Here is a 24436-nt window from a genome sequence, read left to right as displayed (position 1 = left end):
TGCTACAGATTCTACGATTTTTGGCTCCGCTCAAATTGCTTGGATTATTGGGGACACAAATTGAGTTCCACTTCACAGCTAGAGGGAGATTCCTCAAAGGAAAGCGGTGAAACTTCAGGTTCCGTTGTACTTCCGGGCGATTCTTGCATCCAACCACTGCGCACTGAACCATTGCAACTGATGTGAGATAACTGCTTTCACTGCTATGAGAGGAAACAAACACAATACTTGTTCTTGATTGCTGGTGAAATTGCCTAAAAAATTGCTGCGATGATGCAAAGTAAAAATTAGTGTCGCGCAGGGAAACCCTGAACTTCTCAAAGTGTTGACAATTTTTGTGCGGTTTGTTTCTGGGCGACAGTTTGTGCGACGCACACTGGTGCCAAAGGTACCAGGGTTTTCGAAAATTGAAGTTTTTTCATCGTCGAAGCAATTGTCGCAACCTTGTAATTATTATTACTAAAGTTGTCTAGCAACCTTGATTCACACCCTCAATTAATCCAAAATTTCAGAAATTGATTGTCAAGGAAGTCAAAATTGTGGGTTTTGTGCTTGTCGAATTTTATTTTATTTTGCACTCGAAAACTTTACCATTTTCGCAAAAACTTGACCATCATCATCATGGCGTCTCCCACGTCTAGTTCAACGGGTCAGATTCTGACCAACAAAGACGGCACTTGGGCGTCCTTTGCAAACAGCCCCGTCACCGAGGGACCTTGGGACCACGACCCCACTCTGCGCAGGGCTGCTTCCACCCCTTCAAATCACATGACCCAAAATCTGCGAGCGTCCCGCGAGACGACGCGACCCCTCAAATGGTATCAGAAGATTACCATTCACAGCATTTTGGGCGGGGCTGTGCGTCTTCTGAAACGTCTCACCACCTTCCCCATGCTCTCCTCGGCGGCCATTTACTTCGATGAGGATGACCGTTTCGACCCCTCGTCGGGTAAGGAATTTGCAAGGGTGTGCAAAATATATAATTTTGAGCCCCATTTTTCTCAGAGTTTGGATTTCCGGGGCTGTTACACCCACAAAAACACGAAAATCTGCGTGGAAAAGACAGCAGCTAGCAGTCGCACGAAAATACAGGTTTTCTGAAGAAATCAACTTTTTATCGCAGTCAAAATACCTTATTTTCACGATTTTTTTAAAGCATTTTCGAAGCGATAAAAAGGTCATTTCTTGGCAAACCCTGTATTTTCGTGCGACTGTTGTCTTCTCCACATAGATTTTCGTCTTTTTGTGGGTGTAACAGCCCTGGAAATCCAATCCCTAAGAAGAACGGAGTTCAAAATACTGTATTTTGACAAAGTATTTTGCCCACCTCTCATAATGTGTAGGGATAAAAGCTATTAAATTCTAATACTTAATTGTCATTTTCTTCATAGGGAACGTGAGACCAGAACCGACCAATGACGACGAGGCTGAAATGTCCCCCTCCTCGGAACAAGTGGAGATTGCCGTGAACTACGAGAAAGCCACGCAAGCCTTGTTCGAAGCCATTATTCGATACCGGAAAGAATCCAAGGCCGCGAAGGACAACTACCACACGGTCAAAGTCGACCTGAAGCAGTTTCCCGAATGGAATGATGTCATGGTGGACAGGTTGAGGTCAACTCTTCAAGTTTTTGACATCACGGGGGACGGATTGCTGGACTTTGAAGAGTTGTAAGTTAACAAATTTAAGCAAGTTGCTTTTATCGTACTGATTTTCATACTTACTAAAAATTTAAGCTGCACCACGCTGGAAGAATTTGGGGACATTACATCCATCGAAACGAGGAAAAAGTACTTTGCCACGATTGACGATGGTTCAGGATCAATCGACTTTTTGGAGTTTATCCGAGTCAGTAATATTTAATTTAATAATTTACTAGTTCTTAAACACAAATTTTTTGAATTTTCGAAATATGTATGTAGCTCGTCTACAAAGTGACGGTAAAAACGCCTCCCGGCGCTGAAGATTTGGCCATAACGTTTCAATCAATTGATCGAAACATGGCCAGAATTCGCAGCTTGGATGTCGTCCAACAATTACAAGCTGGGCTTTTCTAATAAACTATTCGTTTTGTCACATAAAAATTATTTTGTTAATTGATGTTACAAATAAAAACTACAAAACAACAGATTACGGAAGTGAAGTGATACATATACAAATTTTGTATTGAAAATGCTATATAAGAACCATTTTTTGTTAAATTAATTAAATTAATTAAATTAAATTTAATTAATTAATTAATTACACTAATTAAATTATTTTAAGGTCGAATTTTGTGCGTGTGAAAAAATGTTTTGAAATTTTTATGATCTTAAAGAGTTACACAAAGTTTTGTCGTCATAAAATGGAAAAGTTCAAGATAAATGCATATCATGATTTTGCAATTTCCTCTTTATTATCAAATAGTAAAACTTGCCATTTTAATTACTTTTTACGGAATAATAAATCGATTTTAAGAATTTTGATAATCATCTTGGTCATCATCCCCCGGGTCGTCGACGACCCTTCGAATGGTGGACGTTGAGGTGGACGTCTTCTTCTGATAAGTGACATTCCTCGGTTGTCCACCCTGCTGACTGGACTGAGGGCGTTGTGGTGGGGGTGGTGGTACTTGAGCCTGCTGCTGCTGCTGCTGCTGTTTCACCTTATCCACCACTAACGTCTTAATGGTGCCAATTTCCTCGGAAAATAGCCCCAAAGCGTCGCGATACTGTTCATCCTGGGCGCGAATGCTACTCTGCAATTCGCCCATTTGCTCTTCATGATAGTTGTTAAAGTGTCCCAGCGTTTTTTCCAGGGCGACTAACTTGTTGACGATGGACTTCAAGTCCAAATGGCTCTCAGCGGGGGGTGGAGGGGGACACTCCCGGCGTAACTGTTCCGATGGCGAGCATGAAAGTGGTGGTGGTTCGAAATTTTTATCTTTTGCGGGATTCTTGATGATGGTGCGAGGCGGAGGAGGTGGGGGTTCTTCGAGGGGAACTTCTTCCAAAGGAGGGGGAGGGGGGACGGTCCTTTTGACGATGGAGTAGCGGGGAGTGGCGAGATCGAGGGCGTTGTTGTCGTATGAGATCCGTTCTGGGGGTTCTTCGGGGGGAACGAAGGGGAGGTTTCGGGGAGGTTTTACGAGTGAGAAGCGAGATGGAGTTGGGACGCTGCTTTCGGAGGGGAAACGGGGAGGAATTGGTGGAGGAGGTTCGATTGCTTTTTTGGGATTGCTGGAGATGGAGGAGTTTCTGGGATTGCTGATAATTGAGGTTCGTTCAGGGGGGTAATCATCGTTGTCGTCGACGGTGGATTCTTCGGTGGTTTCGGCTTTGGAAAAAAATAGGAAAATGTGTAGTCGTGTATGCTTTAGTTAAATTTAATCACGGTCAGTTTGGCGAAAGGGAAATTGGCGAAAATAAATTTTGGGCAATATGGAGAAAAAAACGTGATGAAAGTACAAGATTGTAAAATTAATGTCACATTTTGCGAAAATTGTTAAATTACATTTGGCGAAAGATTATTTCATGCAAATAATCTAAAATTCAAATAACGAGATCTTGGTGAAATATCATTTTCACATTTTCGCCAAATGTGACATTATTTTAGCCAAGAGGTACTTCAAAAGTATTGTAAAATGAGTGAATTTTTTTTCGCCAAATGGGATTATTTCATGGCGAAAGTTTTTCTCTAAAAGAGTTTTCGCCAAATTGACCGTTTAATTTCTGGTAATATTTACTTGTGTGATGATGTTCTTCATCGAGATAACGGCTTCCTTCAGCATCGACTCCTTCAATCCTGGTTTTTTTAACGGTTGAAGTAGTACTCACGGAACGACGGCCTTTTGCCTGGTAGAAACAAAAATAAACGAAATTGAATTTCGGAATTTACTTTTCAAAAATGAGAGAAAATTTTATAACCATATTCGCAACGCTTTTCCTTCTCGCAGAAGCTCTGAGTGAATCAATCTCGTCCATCATGGCTTGATTCCTGTCCTGTTATTTTCGAAATGTTAGATAAATATATGCATGTGTGACCAGTGGCCGCGGAAGCTGTGGGGACATTAACATTGTAGGATAGGGGAGGGACGGGTTTATATAAGATGGGGAGATGATGCGGACATCGAACAACCCTGGGGACATTGTCCCTCTGTCCCCACGCTTCCGACGCCACTGTGTATGTGTCGACGAGCTAACAAAACCATGCCTCGCATCTCGCTAAATTGTCCTGCATTGCGGTCCGTAATGAGTCGTTATCTTCAAAACTGGTGGCCAGTTTGCTTTTCAATTCTGAAATATCATTGTCTTTCAGCTGCATTTGCTGCCTGAGTTTTTCATTCTCGTCCTATATATTTGACGAATATGTATATGAAAGTTGTTAATTTTTAAGATATTTATTTTCTTACGTTAAGAAATTTCATTTCATCAGAGTTTTTGGAGAAGCTGATGCGTTTATCCTGGAATTTAGGCAATTATGAAAATCAAGAAGTTATGATTAGTCGTCAAACTTAAGAAGTGTAGAGACCACACACATATTTCGCTTTGAGGTCGTCATATTCTTGCTGTAAATGCTTCTGATCTCTCTGAATAACAATGACAAATAGAATAAAATTAGTCGCTAATATGATTTCCACGAAATGATTTATACGTAAATTGTACATAAATATGTGACCACGATTAATTGACCAATTAAGTTAAAGGACAGTTCATATTACAGTTTTCTCATAATAGAGAAAAATTTAAAAATCGTCAGTTTCTCCACTTTCACGACATGTAAATTATTTTGTGGTCAGAATTATTCCACAAAATAAAAATTTGAAATGTAGAGGTCTTTTGAAGTCACATAAATATGTAGCTAGTGAAAATCGTGAACTTATTCTGTGCTTCAAAATTTTGAATAAAATTATTACCTCATCGACCTCTTTTAATTCCTTGATCTGTTTCTCATAAGATTTCTTAAAAGTTGAGAGTTGCATTTGAGAATTTAAGTATAATTGCACTGTTAAAGTATTTAATCATGAAAAGCGTTACATTTTCATCTTGTGCCTGTTGCAATAGAGAATTTAGCTCAGCCAGCTTCTTTTGGGTATCTTTTGGATATGTATGTATTTAGTATTATAAATGTATATGTAAATGACACGGTGAGGCAAGATGAGACGTGAAATAAAACTTACCATTTTCAGATTGTGTCATTCTTTCCGTCAATTCGGTTTCTAGACGGGATTTTTCATCCTAAATAATAAAATGAAAAACTAAATATTCAAAATTTTATAGAAATTTAATTTTTGTACGACATATTTTAATTTCGTATTTACTTCACACCGTCCCGTAGTCTGTCTCAGAGCATCCATTTCTTTCTCCAGGGTTGCATTTTTATTCTTAAATTTTAATAATGTTTAAAATGTGATACATTTTTCACTAGTCACTAGTTTTTTCTGAAATTTATTATGTTAACCTCTAATTCGGTGGTTTGTTGGTTCAATTTCTCTTCTAATTTCATTTTGTTCTCCTATTTACGAGCCACGAGGAAATGTTTTATTTTTTGAATTTGTTATATTTTGTAAAAATAAACTTATTTGTGGAATTATTTGTGGGTGTAACCTCATTTGCATAAATCTCACTATGCCCGGGCTTTCCACGTTAAATATTCGCTACTTAATGCATCAAAATATGCAAATGAGGTGACACCCACAAATAATTCCACTGTATGTACATACATCCAGTTGTAATATTTGTTCCTTCAAGGCTTTAATCTCAGCTTCAAAGCTGGCTTTCTCTTTCTGAATAATATTTTAATAATAATTAACTGAATATTTATTTTTTAAATCTGGATTTAAAAAAAAAATAAAAAATTATTAAAATCAGTAGTAAAAACCAATACCTCGCAGCTGTGCATGGTGTCTTTCAAATCGTGTAACTCTTGATGAGCTTTCTTTCTCTCTTTCTATGAAAAAATTAAGAAATCATTAAGAAAATGAAACTTAATGATATTATTTATTTAAAAAAAAATATTTTGTACGCAAACCTCGCAATTTTGCGATTCTTTTTCATAGCGAGCTTTCTCCGCCTAGAATACAATACAAATTCTTGAACATTACATCGGTTATAAGTTTTTGGATAAAATATGACAATTTGTATGTAATAAATACCTCGCAGGTTTCCAATTTGGCAGTAAAAGTTTGAAGTTGTTGTTGAAGTGAGGCTTTCTCGGTCTATGAAATGTAAAAGATTTGTTAAAAATATTTATGACTGAATTCCTTTTTAAATACAACACAAATTTTAGTGACTCGAAAAAATCGTTATGATTTGATGCCAGTGAAGAGTTTTTACAAAGTTCGTAATATGTTAACATATGTTGTAGGTACCCTCCAGAGATGCAGGCAGTTTACATCATGATTTGATACCGGTTATGAATTTTGGAAAATTCTTAAAGGGAAAAATTCTTAATTCTACAAGGCAATTTTGGAAAAAAATGTTTGGAAAAAATTCCAGAAACGAATTTTGTAAAAATTCTTAATTCCACAAAGCTTAAGGTGAGGGTTTTGCCAGTTGTGCCATTGATTTATTCGTGTATACAAATTATTTAATAAAATTACTAGCAAAGCATCCAATTTATCCTGCATTCCAGCATAGTTTGCTTTCTCTCCCTACAAATGAACATACGGATTAGCATATTTTATATTAATTTACATTGAAACACATGTATCTACCTCAAAACTAGCAAATTCTTGCTGCATGGCCTTCATAGTCATTTCACACTGGGCTCGCTTACTCTTGGAGTAAACAACAAGATATTATGCAAATTAATAAAACAACATTGTGAAAAACAATGGCCGCAGAAGCGTGTGGACAGAGGGACAATGTCCCCACGGTTATTCGATGTCCGCATCATCTCCCCATCTTATACAAACCCCTCCCTTCCCCCATCCTACAATGTTAATGTCCCCAGATGTCCCCACGGCTTCCGCGGCCACTGCTTGTGGCAAAAATTACTTCACACTCTTTACTGCACGATTCCTTCAAAGAGCGGAATTCTTCGTCAAACTCGAGCTTCAATTTGTCAATTTCTGCCTCGTACTTTTTCCTGACTTTGTCCTTTTCTCGTTCGCATTGCGCCCTTGCAACGGAAACGAGTCGATCCACCTCCTTCTCGAGGTCGAGGGTGGGAGTGTGGTCGAGAATTATAGTTTCCACGACGCGTGTCCTCCTCCCGAGGGAAATGGGTGGTCCGGCCGAGACTAATTGGTCCCCCGCTGTGACCGTCGTGGTGGCTTGAAACCCGCACGAGCCTCCTCCTTGGAATGGGCAAAAAAATCAGTAGGAATGATCAGAGGGCGGATATGTATTTACGAAAAATTGGGGAAACATATATTTAATTTTTAGCAAAAAACGCCAAAATATTTCAGAAATGTGTACAGAAAAAACTATGAATAAGAATTTTAGTAAAATTTGTAAATGCTCTGGATTTTTTGTGGTCGAATTTCTTTGAGGAAACAAATTTCGTCTCACATAGAAGAAATATTTATAAAGTATATCTATTTTTGAAAAAATATCTAAAAGGTTTGCGTATTTTTGAAATAACAGGGTAAATATTTATAAATATTTATGTCTGAAAATTTAGAAATATGTTAAAATATTTTGGAATTATTGTGATCTATAAGATTTGGGTAAAAGTTTGACCGTCGGTGGTCGTCGAAATGAAAAAGTTGAAAATTAATGCATAGCCGCCCTCTGATAATGAGATTATTGCAGTTGTACTACGTAAAAGTTGTAAAATTTGATGCTGACCTCCTCGCATGACTGCAATGCCATTGTCCTGTCCCGAAATCCGCTGTCCTTCAATGTGCAGAGTTGTGAGAGAAGTCCGCAAGTTGGACGGGTTTTGTGAACTTCGTGAACCTTGACGTCTCGGAGATCCACCGATTGAAATGATCGAGCCATTTGACCCGGACCCGATAGGATTGACTTTGTTGGTGACAGTAGCTCCGTCAGAATTCCCACTGCCACCACTTGACCTGTGAACGGGGGGAGGTCCTTCTTGAGAAACGCGGGGGGACCGTGGTGGGAGAGACCCTGACATTCGGTTCTCTCCAGCGGAGCCCGAAGCACGATTTTCGGTTAGATCTGAGACCCGATTTTCGCCCGTGGAACCGGAAGTACGATTTTCTGAAGAGCTTGACATCCGATTTTCTCCCGTTGAGGCGGAAGCACGATTTTCTGAGGAGCCTGACATCCGATTTTCGCCCGTGGAACCGGAAGTATGATTTTCTGAGGAGCCTGACATCCTACTTTCTCCCGTGGAGCCTGAAGGTCGGTTTTCTGATGAGCCTGGCATCCGATTTTCTCCCGTGGAACCGGAAGTACGATTTTCTCCTGTGGACCCTGACATCCGATTTTCTCCTGGTGCCCGATTTTCTACCGGCCCTGACACCCGACTTTCTCCCGTTGACCCCGAACCTGACCCCCGATTCGGAATAGCGGATGGTTCCGGACTTATCACTTTACTTATCGGCTGCTCCTCCACGGTCTGTTCTACAATTGGTGAGAGATCTTTGGCCTGGCCACTGGATGATTTTCTTGAATGGCGTCGTCCCCCATGTCCACTCCCACTGCTTCTCCTTCTCCCATCATTACTTCCGAGGGAGGACCTCCTATCCCTATCAAGGCTTGGTTTTCGGGACATCTTTGAAATTCATTCAAGTTTAGTTTACATAAAATCGTGATGACAAAACAGAAAATAAATCGCCGAGTTGGACTTGACTGATTCAAGTTTTACTCTTATTATTATGATTACGACTTTAATAATTTATCATTCATTTTCTAAATGCATTTTATCTAAAATATATATTTTTATTAAAAAGGTTGTATTTTGAATAAATTCAATATTATCTTTTGTGTTATCATTCATGGAAACTTTCATTACGTTAAAATAAAACAACTTTAGACATTGGATAGTTTATTTTTAGTGTAATGCTTATTGCAATAAGTTGTAAGTCTAACTTTTGTATTTCGACAAATCAAAAGAATTTCATTTCATGCGTCAAGATAAGTCTCAAAATGAGACAAAATGAGACAAACTGAGCCAAAATGTTAAAGCAACTATTATATTGGACAGTTTATTTTTAGTGTAATAATGAATCCACTTTTGGTTACATTGTTGGCTCATAAGTTAAGTAATAAGTTAAAGCATAACTTTTGTATCGACCTTTCGACCAATGAAAAAATTATTTCATTCGTTTGCAGTTTCTGCCGTCTGCGATATATATTTTTTAAAATCATGAATTAAATTGGGAAAATGTCAGAAAATGTGTGTGGCTTTGGAGTCAAAATAATTCTCAAAATGAGGGAAAGTGTTTAGACAACTTTAAATATTTTATTGGACAGTTTATTTTCAATGTAATAATGAATTCACTTTTGGTTACATAACTTTTAAATCAAAAAATGTCATTTCACAATTCTCACATTAAAAATTCACATTAAAAATGAGGTAAAACGAGGCAAAATGTGACAAAATGAGGCAATATGAGACAAGATGAGGTAATGAGACAAAAATACAAATGAGGCAAAATGAGACAAACGCATTGTGAGACAAAGAATGAGACTGTCCTTATTATTTTGGGGCACTGTGCGACGACGTCATTGATATTTTGCATCATCACCACCTCCACCACCACCACCGCTCTGGCTTGAATTTAGTCCCATGCCGTAGCTCTCCTGCCTCACGCACTCTTCGCCGCATCTTATTTTGGAAATTTTACCAGATTTCGAAAAATATTGACCTTCGACATGGCCGACAACTGGGAGGATGAAGGGACCGGAATGGTGGCAGAGCCCCACCAATCAATCTCCTACGCTCCAGCACCAGCGGAGCTTCCGGAAATTAAACTTTTCAATAAATGGTCGTGTGACGATGTCCAAGTGTCGGACATGTCCCTCCAGGTAAGTCGGTAGCTTATCTTATTATTTATAACGTATGGGTAATTACTAATTATTATGATATTGTTAATTGACAGGATTACATTGCCGTGAAAGAAAAGTATGCAAAGTACTTGCCCCACTCGGCTGGGCGATACGCGGCGAAACGGTTCCGCAAGGCGCAATGCCCAATCGTTGAGCGACTCACCAACTCGCTCATGATGCACGGACGAAATAGCGGTAAAAAATTGATGACCGTTAGAATTGTTAAACATGCCTTCGAAATAATCCACCTTCTGACGGGAGAGGTTAGTTAGCTTTTAACAGATTTACCTTACGTATTTATGGGTAATATTGATAAATTACTTTTTGTCCCAGAACCCACTGCAAGTTCTGGTTAACGCCATCATTAACGGAGGACCACGTGAAGATTCTACCCGTATTGGACGTGCTGGAACAGTCCGAAGACAGGCCGTTGATGTGTCTCCTTTGAGGAGAGTTAATCAGGTAATTTAATGACTGACTTATCGGGCGAGAAAAATGAGGGATATTGTTTGTCGTAGAAATCTATTTAAGTCGTTGTTTACTTGTTTTAATTAGGCAATCTGGCTGCTCTGTACTGGAGCTCGTGAAGCTGCGTTCAGGAATATTAAGACGATTGCAGAGTGTTTGGCTGATGAGTTGATAAACGCTGCAAAGGTATAAAATATTAACTATATTAAAATATTAACTTGCCACACACGCAGAATGAATGATAATATTCCATTTAATTTGATTTTTGTAGGGATCCTCAAATTCATACGCCATCAAGAAGAAGGATGAATTGGAACGTGTTGCTAAATCCAACCGTTAATTAATAGATTTATTATATTTTTCTCTCATGACTTGTCTATCAACAACTGGAATAAAGTCACAGAAGAGTTTCTTACGTTGAAAACTTGTGTAATGTTTAATTTAATTTATTATACCATACATATTACTATTCCATGTCTATTCCATGCAACAATTAGATGCTTTACGGATTCATAAAAATACGTGATACCAATTATTTTTAAAAATGGTACAAAATGCGAAACTAGACTAGTTTGATTCGATCATGTATGAAAATGTTTGTTTTGACACTTTTGACTTCCGCATGTTAGAAAATGCAAACTACATCAATTAGGTCACATTCTTAACTAAATTTTTAATACTCTGGAGAATTATTTACTAAACAAAATGATAAAGCTTCGCGATGATAGTGTTAGTAATTTGCATATTGCTGTTATCAATAATGGTTCCATTTTATTGACGTGACGTCCAAAATCGTGACGATGACCATAATATGACATGAAAGTTGGATTTTTTTTTAGATGTATGTAATGTAAGATGATTCAAGTAAGATTGGCACAATTTTCATTTTGTTTCCTTTCCATAATTTATTTCAATCGTTCATTTCATGATAATTTAAACCCAAATTTTTCAGGCGAAATTTCTCTACGCATTTCAAGAGACTCGCAATTTTGTAAGAAATACATAATATAGTAATTTTAATCATCTCATTTTAACATTTATTTATCAATTTCTTAACGACTTACTAATGCGATTTCATGCGCGTAGTAATATAGTTATAACTTATCATCGTTCAATGGGATATCATATAATTTGTATCATCGCCTATAAGCGTTAAACATCGGTCATAGGCCTGATCGACTGTCGGCTTAATCTGGCTTAAATTGTCTCGAACTATTTATTATTAAAAAATAATTGTATATGAGTGAAACATATCAATCCCGAACATTAGAAAGTTTAATTTGAAAGAGATTAAACGGTTACCTCTTATATACATTTCATCGATTTCGTTATCTAGAAGGTAGGAAAAAAGCATAACTATTTAGTTTGGAGGCATAATAACATTCCATGATTCTCATCTTACGAGAAATAAAAAAAAAACCTGACGGTATTTGTTTTTGTTCCTACAAGCGTAGTCAATTAGCAATTTAGCAAACTAAATTAAGTAACAAATACAATTAAATATTACCACTATGGGGGCGTCCATAAATCACGTCATCGATTTTTCGACAATTTTGACCCCCTCCCCCCCTTGGTGACCGTTGGTGATAATTTCGCTACCCCCCCCCCCTACCAGTCACGTGACAGATGATGGTCAAATTTAATCATGTTGTCCGGAATAAAAATATTATTCCAGTGTTTTTTAATCATTAATCAAATTAGAGCTACACACATGTGTAAATAACTATTTAATACGCCAGTCAGATATAAGAATTTTAAGTCGAAGCAAGTTTCTAAATATGCAAAATGAAAATCAAATCTATATAACGTGTGTGCGGTATGCCAAGAGAATTTATATATAACTCTCATGACATTTATTGGCATATACAAAACTTTACTCATGTCACGTGACATCTGACCATCTACCCCCCCCCCTCGTGATAATTGGTGACAAATTTCAGACCCCCTCCCCCCCTCTAATCGATCACGTGATTTATGGACGCTCCCTATTGTGTCCTTCATCCCGGTAGGACGTGATCTTATCCAATAGTGCCTTAAGTTGTCTTATGTCGTTGACTTTTTCTTGTGAGGTTGACATCACGAACAAGGCTTCTGTGTGCAGTCTTTCTGAGCTGCAGTTTTCGTCACGTGATCCGACGAGCACCAATAGGAACGGGTTTCGTGCGGTGGTGGCGCACCCGAGTTGCACCCGAGCTATGACTCGGGTGCACTTCGGGCAGTCAAACTGCAGCTCAGAAAGACTGCATACAGAAGCCTTGATCACGAACCAAATTTCGTAAAATTGAAGAATTTTGTAGATCAGTCACAAAACACGCGATTCGTCTCGGCTTCTGCAAAAAAACATGCAATATTTTAATTATTAACCAACCGCATAATAACACGTCAAACGTGTCAATTTCAACAGATTTTCGAAAACAATGTTATTCACGTATGAAAAATTGCTAAACTTTCTCCATATTACGGTAACAATAAAAAATATACCATTTTTTTCTTACCTGTATGATAATATTCACTTGGATAATCAAATCAATTATAGTCAAATTAATTACGATAAAGCCTTAGAAAGTGATTTAGCTTCACGTGTCGTCCGGCGTTTTTTTGTCTCAGGCATTCAGGGGAGTCCCCTGAGGGGACAAAATGTGAATATACGTATAATGTGAGACGGAAGCTTATATGATCAATGATTATGAAATAGTTTAATTGAGGTTAATCTATGAAAAATGTTTGTTCTGAACTTGGATTTAAAATAAGACTGATAAAATCTTCATTTTTTCTTTTCCATAATTTATTTCAATCCTTTATTAACAATCGTCCATTTCATGATAATGACAAATTTCCTTCTTTCCTCTCTCTGCATACTGAACATTTATGGAATTTGAAAATTTCAAATTGAAATACATAATACAGTAATTTTCATCATCTCTCAGTTCAACATTTATCAATTTCATAACGACTTAATAATTGCGTCTTCATGCATGTATAATAGTAGTAATATATTTATATGTGAAGATTGGTGCACGTGTGTAACTTATCATGGCTCAAATTCGAAGAGATATCATATAATTTGTATCATGGCGTTTAACCATGTTTCCCGTGAATTCAGAATTTCCAAATATTTGTATGATTTTTTTTATATTTATCACAAACTTTCAAACAAATTAATTCAATATATTTAATTTAATCATATTTAATCATGATTCATGAGAAGGTACACAAATTCACAAATTGAAATACAACAAGCCAAACTTATTTTAAATAATCATCCTCTTTTTTCTAGTTGTACTTCCGCAAGACCGACGCCACACCAGCGATTCGTTAAAACATTCCAAAATCCAATCCAGGTCCATATAAATTTAATTTTCTAATAATAAAATGCACACGTTTTGCAGATTTTCCGAACGCAGCGTCGATTGGTCGGTTCGTCAAAGTGGAAAAATGAAGATTAGCTTTTTTCCCCAAACATTTGTGAACTTCTTAAATGACGCTTTTTTATATTAATTAACAGTCAAAAGTGATTAATTCTAATTTATATATCAAGGTACGTACAATTTATCCATGTAACTTATCACTATAAAATATTTCAAATACGTTAAATTGATAACGTATTTATCATCATGGACTTGTATCTGTCAGCCAGCATTTTTTTCAAGTCGAATGAAAAAAAACGAAATGAATTGTTTTGACAAAAAATCAAGTCGTTAATTACTAAATTTGATTTTTTTTGGACCTCAAATTCTGTCCGATACCAAAATTGCAAACCAAACGTAATCATAATAATAATATAATAATAATGTAAACCGTTTTTACATATGTATCACTTTCGTTTCTTTGTTCATCATTATATATTTTTTATGGTCAAACACATTATAAAACTCATCGTATTTATGTAATTTAATTAATTACACGCTAAATTATCTGTTGGCTAATTAATTAATGATTATTTTACGTATCAATCTAAATAGTACATTATTTATATCACCGCCTGACTCGTCGCGCCCTAATTTAATTTGTAGTTAATTTTAATTAATCATATTTTGTAATTCAGAATTGAACATTCAGCAAACCTTTCATTCTATCGTTTCGATTTTCCTAACTCTTCCCAAAGAAAGTGTCGTTCTCCAAACTGATAAGCATTCATTTACATATTTATTTCTTGATAACGTAACAAATTTTTATTTACGCTGAAGATGAGCTGAGATTAATATGACTCGTTCTTTTTTTCTTCTCTAGGTCATAAAAGAGGAAGAATTTTAATGCGGAAAAGAAAAAAAAAGCTCTTTTGAATTTTGTTTGTGTACATAATAAAATATTTATTTAATTATTTACTAAATCAAACTTTTTTAAAGAGAGCTTTTTTTTGCGTGGAGCTTTCTCCTTCAATCAAATAATGATGCATTCACAGATAATAATTCAGTTTGTAATCCAAAAATCCATCAAGTAATTGGGTAATTATCTAATTAACCATTTCCAAAAATTCCGACTTTTACCACCGCTCCATAACTTATCGGATTATAATATTTAATGAGACATTACATAATTACGTATTTAATTAATTATCTCGTCCTCTCATCCTTGCAGTTCGTCCGACCTTTTCTACTTAAAATTGGCATTCTCGATGCGTTTTCGTACCCTAAATGCATGATCATATACCTTTTTTTAGTGCGTATTTAAGAGATGAGATTATATTTACCCTAATTAATTAATTATACATATATTTACAACTAACTATATATTTAATAAACTGTTCCACGGATTTGTGTGTGTACACAGTGTTGCTTTGTATGTTAGGTGTTGGACTATTGAAGTTTGAAATCTTTTCCAAATCTGACCAATTTGATTCAGAAAAAGGTAAGACGACTTTTTTTTCTTATATTTAATTCTATGTATGTATACGGACTGGAGGGTAGGACTGGCTTCTTTTTAAAAAGAAATGCATTATTCAAGGTATACAGACTATATATTTAGTTAGATACGAGTAAATATGTACATCATTTTGGCTAATTACCAATATTTTATCAGTCGCGTTTTCTTTTTACTTAACGATAAATCAAGATCGACAAAACGTATGTTTAAGGCTAGGTAAATAGGTATTTCTATTAGGGAGAAAATAATAGCGGCGGAACTGAACTGACACAAAAATTAAAATACAACTGGATCGAGGTAACAAAAACTATGAAGTTAATATGTAAAAGAGGAGAAGTGTTAATTAATTAATTAATTAGGAAATATCTTCTAGGGGTCGGGGTAGGTGGGACATTTACACTGCGGAAAGCTTATCAAAAAGCATTTCATGAACTATTTGGATGTGTGCTGTTTTTACCAATCACGACAAAACGTGATGGTATTGTTCTTACATAATCTGCGTACGTACAATTAATTATTTATTACTCAACTATTAATATTTTATGAAATGAGTTGAGATCAAACTTTTAAACGAAAATTATTTATCTAAAGAGAAATTATTTGAGAAAATGCCATTCTTTACTTTTGATATAGCAAAAAAAACAAAAGATGTAATAGTTGAGTAGTAAATAATGTGTGGGAGGAGTAAATAGCTATATATTTTTGAATCAAACTTCAAAAATTAAGTAAAATTATCCTATTAATCGGATAAAATGATAAATTTCAATGTATATTCGGTGTCGTGTTTTTGAGGAATTTACAATGTATCATTATCGGTTCGTTATATGTAAACACTTTTCAAGATATTTTAATCAGTAATTGTAATATTTAGTTGAATTTATAGAGGATAAATCCACATTTTCGACACGATATCCAATAATAAGTGACACAAATACCTCCTCATATACATAGAGTACAATCATCAAGCTATTTACCTATGTAAATTAGGTACACATTTAGATAATTAATTAATTAATTTTAAATATTAAAGTTGGAACATTGAATTATTTACTAAACGAAATAATAAAGCTTCACGATGATACTTTCAGTGTGTGTGTAGGGCCGATTTGCATACTGCTAAAAATGGTTCCATGATATTGTAATGACAGGAAAGACGGATTTTTTTTCTTTAAATGAGGAATCTCATAATTGTTCGGAGAGCGTAGAGCAGCTGAAATTGAAAAAATAGGAAATTATGATTTTTTCTTACATATTTCAAATATTTGGTTAAGTAATGAAATGAAATGAAAAATACCTCTGCTTGGATCTTGGCTTCCATTATCATAAGATTGACATGCACCTGTAACAGAGACAAATTCAATTTAAATATTTTACAGTGATTGAGTGAGTGAGTGATGTGGGTATTTATAGAATTCAATAAAAATCTATCAATTTATTATCAAAGGAAGGTTATCTCGAGCTGCATAAATATTTGGTATAATAAATCAAAATTAAAAATCAAAGTAAAGTAGTTATGTATTCAACAAGTAGGAGAATTTTCTCTGGGGAAAGCAGTGGCCGCGGAAGCCGTGGGGACATTAACATTTTAGGATGGGGATGGGAACATCGAATAACTTTGGGGACATTTTGTCCCCTCACCCTTCCGCGGCCACTGGTGGTGAAAGTCGCATTAAAAAATAGATTATTTTGTCTTCTCTCTCCTACCTTCTCAGAATGTTTGAACTCTCGCATCACATTATCATAATCAGCTTTGGTAATCCGCTCTGGATAACAGCACACCGTTTTGATGTAGGCTTTGAGTGGTCGCTCGAGCAGTTGGTTGACTTCTCCGTAGTCGTAGTCGTCATGCCTGTGAGTGATATGAGAAAAATCTAATTTAGCAATTCCATTATTCTGCAGGCAGCAGATGAGAAAAATTGTAATCTCAAACTTAATTCGGCCCAGTTCGTCAACAATTTACATAACTAACACAAAGCCATGACATGAAATATGTAATGGATGAAAAACACAACATGTTCTTCGATCCTTGACGTGCAAGATGTGATGTGAACAACCTTCTACTGATACACCAGCTTCGCGAGTGATTTGATCTTTAACCCCGGAGGAAAAAAAACATGCATTTTATATATGCCATCAGTAGTAAAACTAATGTGTTATTTTGTTTGTTTATAATTTCCTTGGTCTTCTTAATGGCCGGGTTGGAATGAATTTTTAATTTTTCTTAGAGAACTTGGCACAATTTATGAAAAAATGTGTTTCTTTTTTTTGCGAATTGTGCCAGAAGAGGAAAGAACACGATACTTATGAATGATCGGGAGGGGAGGGAAAAGCAGGGGTGGGCAAAATATTTGGACAAAATGTAGTTTTTTGGGCTCCGTTCTTCCCAGGGGTGTTACACCCACAAAAAGACAAAAATCTACGTGGAGAAGGCAGCGGTCGCACGAAAATACATGATTTTTTAAGAAATTTACTTTTTATCGCTGTTAGAATACTTTATTTTTAGAAAATAGTGAAAGCAATATAATTTTACAGCGATCAAGAGTTAATTTCTTTACAGAACTCGCATTTTCATATGGCTGTTGCTTTCTCAACGTAGATTTTCGTCGTTTTGTGGGTGTAACACCCTGGGAAGAACTGAAGTCAAAATACTGTATTTTCCCAAGTATTTTACCCACCCCTGGAAAAAGGCAGGTTGCTGTCGATATTCTGCATGCATATTTCCTGGCGTGCTTTGGTTAGTTGGTGGTGACGCGCTGGTGGTAATCCTCAAAGTATTTAGATCGAGTTATTTGCTTTTAAACAACCCGTCAATCTGACGCTGCTGGTTGTGATGCTATTTTATCCTTTGAAATACTTCACACGTGTCGGTTCTACCTACATATGTACTTACGTACGAAATGTGGTGTGGTGCAAAGTGCATGCAAGTGAGACAAACCATGCATCGAAAATACAAATCTAGAATACTGTAGGTGCAGATGTCGAAAAGATGAAAACAGTCTCATTTTGATTCAAATATAAAAACATGTGCAAAAACCAGCTTGGTTTCCCACAGTCAAAATAACAAACAAGTGTAAAAGCTGGGCATAAAACAGTCATCTTTTAGAAGAAAAAAAGACCCAGATACTTTTTTGTATGTAGATGCAGTGGCCGCGGAAGCTTGAGGGACAGAGGGACAATGTCCCCATTATCTGTCCATGTTCTATAAACCCCTCCCTCCCCTATCCTACAATGTTAATGTCCCCACATGTCCCCACGGCTTCCGCGGCCACTGGTATGCACATCACAGAGGATCGGATGCATAGATGAACTGAACTCCAACCGTTCCTCGTCATGTTTTCATGCAAGTTTTTTTTGTCAGATGCTATTCTAACGTTTACCATTAAAACTTAGGGCACATTGAACTTACGTAATTATTGACAAGTTAACTAAATATTTAAGAAATAATCTCATCCTCAAATAGCTACATAAACATGTAAAAGTAGCGTTGGACATGAAAACAATTTCATAACCGAGGTTTCATAACCCACCTGATGCCATACAAGCACTGGATATAGTTCCAGACCGCGGTTCGGAACTTGGTCGTGTCGACGTGTGCCCGGCCGCCCATCGTGTAATAGGTCATCCCTTGAGTGACCTTGAATTTTTCGTCCAAGTACACCCCCACCTCGTTATAGAGTCGGTTCACTAATGAGAATCCGTGCTCCTCCCACGAGTAATCCTGCAAGGAATCAATAATAATGTTGTAAGTAAAGCATGATTATGATTTTCATCACGAACACTTTTCATATCCGAGAGAACAGAACACTTCAAAATTCTCCAGGGATGCAAATTACACGGCGAGATTCGCAACGAGATTTGCTTCCTTGATCTCTCTCTCTCTGAACGAGCGAACACCGTTTTAATATTCATTTCACATTTCAAAAACACTTCAGATTGTCGATGTCAATGTTATAGGAGGGGCATGCTTACTTATCTCTCTAGTTTCTAGCTACCAGTGGCCGCGGAAGGGTGGGTGTGGACAGAGGGACAATGTCCCCACGGTTGTTCGATGTCCGCATCATCTCCCCATCTTATATAAACCACTCCCTCCCCCCATCCTACAATGTCAATGTCCCCATGACTTCCGCGGCCACTGCATGTATACTTAGCTAGCATACAAAATCCACTACTTACTTATTAGCTCGTCTCCTCTCTCTGCTCGGCTAATCGGTTATTATTATATCCAACTTAATGCTAAATCAATATCGGTACATGAATTGCGAAAGCTGCTTACTTATCATCCATACTAATAAGTAAGTAGATAATAGCTAGAACTACATATAGTGCATGCCCCGTTCTTCATCTATCTATGTATGTACATGCGTCCTTATAATATCTGCCTAACGCTGAAATAACATATGTGCTCATTAAAATTGTACCACACTCTTTGTAAGAATTGCCAAATATAAATCGTTGTATTGCATAAATCAGTCCAGACCTCGGGACGACCTCACATAAGAAGATCTCGCATTTCATTTCATGAAACGTCGTTTCATTGTTCATCGTCACTACCATCACGTATTTATTTTTTGGCTAATGGGTGGGAATGCATATGTACTTATCAAGAGGCTGAATTTATAAGGATACACACGATGCTGCTGCTTTAATGGAATATAAATATAACTATACACGTATTTACTTATAATGTTAATTATTGTTATTATTGGGCTATGAGACGAGCATAATATTATTATTTTGACGACACTTATTGAGCTTCACTACTATCCATCCGCTGTCTGTTTACTGTTGTGAGTGTTTTTTTACTTACAAGATATAAAGCAAGAAGACGAGGATGATGATAACGAGGGAGAAAAAAAGATGCTTTAATGTACTGCAAGTATGTATGTATGTCTGACTTTGGTACATTTATTTACGTACAGCCAAGCCAGATTCAGTGGCAGTTGGCAAAATGCAAAATAAAAACATTAAATAACGATAAAGCATATCCGATTCTCATACATCACTTGAACTGGCACCGAAATTCACAGCGTCAAAGTCGCACACATACTTATCCACGTAAATATGTGGAGAACAGTGGCCGCGGACAGAGGGATAATGTCCCCACGGTTGTTCGATGTCGGCATCATCTCCCCACCTTGTATAAACCCGTCCCTCCCCCCATCCTACAAAGTTAATGTCCCCCTCATAGGCTTCCGCGGCCACTGCCGGTAAATATGTACATGGCTGAACTAAAGAGCTCTCCAAGGTCTAACTATGATACATATTATTATGCACTTGTAACTTACCCCATGCTTGGAGGAGATTACGTACATATTTACAAGTAAGAAGCGCATCATCACAACGTACGTAACCCTTATAAAATAAAAGTTAACAAGGATCACAGAGTCATAAACCATCTGCGTAGACTTTTGAAAATTATTTTCATGCTATAAATAAGGCTGCAAACCGGGCATGTTATTCCATCCACAAAGAGATCTTTTGTGCGAGTCGAGTGTAGTACTTGGAAGTGGGAATTATATTAAGATTTTCGTTCTTTGAACTTATTGCAAATTGGAAACTTTGAGAGAGAACGTTATTAAACTTCAAATTTACCTGAATTCGGAACGTATGCATTTCCGAAACTTGTCCCCGCTTTGCAAAGTCTTCATAGATAAAGTCAGGATCGCAGACGAATGGTGAAATTTCTGGTGGAATGCTGGACGACGTTCCTTTTAAACAGTTGGTCAGCAAGTTTTCCTTTTCTTGACTGTCATCAGACGACGCCACGTTTTCGAAGCGTTTTTTACGCTCTTCAGGACTGTGAAGGAGAGACACAAAATTATTATCATTATTATTATTGTCTAGTCATTACGATAAACATTGTCGTGGGATAAGAGCAGTGGCCGCGGAAGCTGTGGGGACATCTGGGGATATTAATATTGTAAGATAGGGGAGGCAGGGGTTTATATAAGATGGGCAGATGATACGAACATCGAACAACCCTGTGGACACTGCCCCTCTGTCCCCACCCACCTTTCCGCGGCCACTGGTCATGAATAATAATATGCAACTCACTCTTCGATGGGACTCGTTTCCGACAAATTTTTCATGGTGGCCATAATGATCTCGACTTCAGAGACGCTGCATCCCAACCCCTTTTTCGGTGGGGAATTGGCGACCAGAGCGTTATGATGGGTCGCATCTTTGAGTAGGTTACTTGCAGACGAGGTAATATTAGTACTGGAGTTATTATTGGCAGTTTGCGTGGAGGAGCCCACTTCAGTCTTCTTCAGGATCGATTTTGTTTGTTTTCCCCGACTTGTCTCTGCCGGGTTGGGAAGGATTCTTGACCCGAAGTACGAGGTCGGCTGGTCCATAGCGAAAGATACGGAAGGTGTTGAGATATCTGATTTGACTTCTGGTTCACTCATTTCATGCGATGACCGATTCAGGGCTTCCGACACGGACCGGATCGAGTTAAAGTTGCCAGGGTCCATGTAAGAGTGACCCTTGTCGAAATCGATCTCGGGCGTGATTCCGCTAAAAAATTCAGAAATATATTTAAATATGTCCAGAAACATTCAAATTTTCCAATCAATTCCTTACCAGCCATGAATGAAGGAGGAGAGGGCATGAAAATGCGCCAGGATCACGACCGCCTGCACCACCTAAGTTAATAAAAATGGGTCCAATATTAGCAAAAATTCTTCCATCGGAGTACAAAAACAACGTCATAAAGTAAAACTACTCCTCCGCACTTGTTCAGTGGGGTCGAGAAAAAAACTAAATATGGGGAATTAACATTCTTCTTCTGGACATGGACGTGGACCATGTTCGTCCGACCGACCGTGTCCAGCCAGCTTTTGCGTCATTCATAACAACAAGAAATCATAAATTCCTATACATCACGAGGAGTTTTATTTTATCTAGTCGTACCAGTTTTGCGTACCTAATTAACCTCAGTACATTTCCTTTCTTGTGATCAGCAGTGGCCGCGGAAGCTGTGGGGACGTTAACATTGTAGGATGGGGGGAGGGAGCGGTTTATGATGATGCCGACATCGAACAACCCTGGGGACATTATCCCTCTGTCCTTCCGCGGCCACTGGAAATATCACTGGAGATATCTCTTCCCTACATATATATTTCGTACATCATTTTGTACATGTACATATTTATCTTCACAGAAAATCATAAGTAGCCAAAGAGTGTTTTTCTCACTCATGCATGCAACTCTTCTTCTCTGAAATATTTCACCTTCGTTCCTCCGTATTTACTGCACATGCCACAAAAAATGCATGCATGGAGGAATCAATGCTGCGAGTATATTTTTGTCTCATAAATATTCTCCGGCCGTACTTTGTGCCTTGGAATAAACAAGTTGCATAACACCACTTAATGTACAGACAGAGAGACCGCACACTCGAATAAATATCTAAAAGTTTACTGAACGACGAACAGAACACGAGAAACAATAACAACATCACTGTACTCGCATTACTTGAAATAAATGAATGTATGCAGTCGATTTAATACAATTAGAAATAGTCATGGCTGAGAGTTCATGTTACACGTAACAAGCTAAAATACATGGATTTTAAAATACCTACATGAAACGAAATAGGATTGCAGTCAAAAACTTGGAGTAAAGCGAAATACATAAAATGTAATCAAGGATGCGCACACGGCTCATCAAAGTTTTACATAAATTGACATAATAATATGAAACGAAACATGTTATGCGGCTTTGGAATAAAAAGTTTGTACTGGAGGAGGAGGATTGAAAAAGTAGGTTGGTAGGGTAAGCATCTTCATGTTATATGCACTGTACATACCGTGACGTACATACATACAATGTACATACTGTATAATCCTTGCAACTCGCTAAACCCACCTAAAAATCTTCAAACTCCACAGTTAAGAAGAGTTCACGTTCAACTTTTACCAAAAACCTGAACAACATAACCATTGAATTATATACAAGAATGAGATGAGACAACCCTTTCCATGTATTGATGAAGATTTTTTTATGTACATCGCTAACAAAAGGCATTCGGAGATGCAGTGTCATTCAAAATATTTAAATTTATAGATGTCTGTCCTGTACAGCAACAGATATCTGCAGCACGGGTGAAAATACATAAATCATGATTAGCAAAGCAACTGGCTTTTGCCGTCCAGTCAAGTCCAGAATGAATTTCTATGAAAAAAAACAGAGGGTGGAAAGGTAGTATGAAAACAATCTGTATATCCAATATGTGCAGTTTTATTCATCCATGAATTCATTCCTATTCTTCCTTCTTCACCAAAGATGTGAATGTTTCAATCCGTGATTTTTACCATGCATACCACGACCTGTTTTTGATATGGATTCTGCCAACCTTCCTCACCTCGCGAGGTAAGGTGTGTATGGCCATTTTTTGTCACTTTTTTTGGAAAACAATCCCCATGTAGCTTCACCTTTAAGATGTTTCATTCTTATTAAGGATGAGATGAGATGGCCGATTCTTTTCGTACATGGCGAACAATAAACGCCACTTGCTGTATTTTAGCAACTTATTTCTTTCTGCATCTGATCTCTCGCCGTTCTCCGGCTAAGTTTCTGCTCTGCTGCCTGCCTCCTTATGAATTAGTGATGAGCTCTAATAGCAAAGTTGCACTAGGATAGATATGTACGAATGATGGATGAAAAATTGAATCCTCCTTTCCTCAAGGAACTCAGTCTTGCGAATATTTTATGACTTTGGGACGTGTACCACTCCAGCTTGGTTGGAGTACATAACTCTAAAGAAACATTTTTATGTCTGCAAAAGTAATTGCTGGAAAATGTGGGTTAAGATGAAGAACTATGTATGTTATTGAGGAGTCTCATTGAATTGAAGCAGTTGGTTGGGTTGGTTAGTGAAAAAATGAGACATTATTATTACGAACGAAGTAACAGTGTTTAGCGTTCAAATAAGTAACCACGTGCAAGAAATGACGGGGAGAAAGTGGTTTCTTGCAGGTAAATATTGACCTGGGAGAAATGCAAGGCGCGAGAAACTGCGCCCCGCCGCGATAAATACTTTATACCGCGCGTGGCTGGATGGCGCATATTTCTTGCACTTCCTCCCAGTTTCTTGCACCTCGCATTTCTCCCGTTTTTTTCCTTTACAGTGCAAGAAATGTAACAAGAAACGAAA

General features: G+C 37.3%; 4 protein-coding genes across 5 annotated transcripts in view; 2 read left to right on the top strand and 2 right to left on the bottom strand.

The window, feature by feature from the left end:
• Window positions 1–514: 514 nt before the first annotated feature.
• LOC110854188 lies at window positions 515–2124 on the top strand. Its single transcript, XM_022102590.2, has 4 exons — window positions 515–949; window positions 1392–1671; window positions 1738–1849; window positions 1924–2124. Exons 1-4 carry the CDS (start codon window positions 622–624, stop codon window positions 2056–2058), a joined length of 855 nt encoding a protein of 284 aa, XP_021958282.2. The 5' UTR covers window positions 515–621; the 3' UTR covers window positions 2059–2124.
• A 250-nt stretch (window positions 2125–2374) lies between these two features.
• Window positions 2375–3977, bottom strand: LOC118436623 (formin-like protein 18). The gene is made up of 3 exons (XM_035855075.1): window positions 3907–3977; window positions 3726–3834; window positions 2375–3316 (listed from the first exon to the last, which is right to left on the bottom strand). The coding sequence occupies exons 1-3, from the start codon at window positions 3964–3966 to the stop codon at window positions 2454–2456; spliced, it is 1032 nt and encodes a 343-aa protein (XP_035710968.1). The 5' UTR covers window positions 3967–3977; the 3' UTR covers window positions 2375–2453.
• Window positions 3978–9670: 5693 nt separating this feature from the next.
• On the top strand, window positions 9671–10837 carry LOC110853711 (40S ribosomal protein S5). The gene is made up of 5 exons (XM_022102020.2): window positions 9671–9924; window positions 9999–10208; window positions 10279–10407; window positions 10501–10599; window positions 10685–10837. The coding sequence occupies exons 1-5, from the start codon at window positions 9772–9774 to the stop codon at window positions 10751–10753; spliced, it is 660 nt and encodes a 219-aa protein (XP_021957712.1). The 5' UTR covers window positions 9671–9771; the 3' UTR covers window positions 10754–10837.
• A 2343-nt stretch (window positions 10838–13180) lies between these two features.
• Window positions 13181–24436, bottom strand: part of LOC110854388 (sestrin-1) — a 99129-nt gene continuing 87873 nt past the window's right edge. For both annotated transcript variants that reach the window (XM_022102820.2, XM_022102819.2), the window contains 7 exons: window positions 21862–21923; window positions 21331–21795; window positions 20869–21073; window positions 18804–18994; window positions 16981–17125; window positions 16571–16615; window positions 13181–16486 (listed from right to left, as the gene is read on the bottom strand). In XM_022102820.2, coding sequence (XP_021958512.1) covers window positions 16445–16486; window positions 16571–16615; window positions 16981–17125; window positions 18804–18994; window positions 20869–21073; window positions 21331–21795; window positions 21862–21923 — 1155 coding nt within the window. In that variant the 3' untranslated portion in view covers window positions 13181–16444. The remainder of the gene's footprint in view (window positions 16487–16570; window positions 16616–16980; window positions 17126–18803; window positions 18995–20868; window positions 21074–21330; window positions 21796–21861; window positions 21924–24436) is intronic.

Source organism: Folsomia candida, unplaced genomic scaffold (genome assembly GCF_002217175.1).
Source record: "Folsomia candida strain VU population unplaced genomic scaffold, ASM221717v1 Fcan01_Sc009, whole genome shotgun sequence".
NCBI classification, from domain to species: domain Eukaryota; kingdom Metazoa; phylum Arthropoda; class Collembola; order Entomobryomorpha; family Isotomidae; genus Folsomia; species Folsomia candida.
The sequence above is the reverse complement of the archived record's forward strand: the minus strand, read 5'-3'. Positions and strand labels throughout refer to the sequence as shown.

What these genes read in the sequence shown, in the direction of transcription:
- LOC110854188 (XM_022102590.2), top strand. Translation starts at nt 622, where the DNA reads ATGGCGTCTCCCACGTCTAGTTCAACGGGTCAGATTCTGACCAACAAA. An exon ending in CCGTTTCGACCCCTCGTCGG is followed by an intron (nt 950 to 1,391) that starts GTAAGGAATTTG and finishes TTTTCTTCATAG; the next exon opens with GGAACGTGAGACCAGAACCG. An exon ending in TTGCTGGACTTTGAAGAGTT is followed by an intron (nt 1,672 to 1,737) that starts GTAAGTTAACAA and finishes TAAAAATTTAAG; the next exon opens with CTGCACCACGCTGGAAGAAT.
- LOC118436623 (XM_035855075.1), bottom strand. Translation starts at nt 3,966, where the DNA reads ATGATGGACGAGATTGATTCACTCAGAGCTTCTGCGAGAAGGAAAAGC. An exon ending in GGAAAAGCGTTGCGAATATG is followed by an intron (nt 3,835 to 3,906) that starts GTTATAAAATTT and finishes TGTTTCTACCAG; the next exon opens with GCAAAAGGCCGTCGTTCCGT. An exon ending in TGAAGAACATCATCACACAA is followed by an intron (nt 3,317 to 3,725) that starts GTAAATATTACC and finishes TTTTTTCCAAAG; the next exon opens with CCGAAACCACCGAAGAATCC.
- LOC110853711 (XM_022102020.2), top strand. Translation starts at nt 9,772, where the DNA reads ATGGCCGACAACTGGGAGGATGAAGGGACCGGAATGGTGGCAGAGCCC. An exon ending in TCCACCTTCTGACGGGAGAG is followed by an intron (nt 10,209 to 10,278) that starts GTTAGTTAGCTT and finishes TTTTTGTCCCAG; the next exon opens with AACCCACTGCAAGTTCTGGT. An exon ending in CTTTGAGGAGAGTTAATCAG is followed by an intron (nt 10,408 to 10,500) that starts GTAATTTAATGA and finishes TGTTTTAATTAG; the next exon opens with GCAATCTGGCTGCTCTGTAC.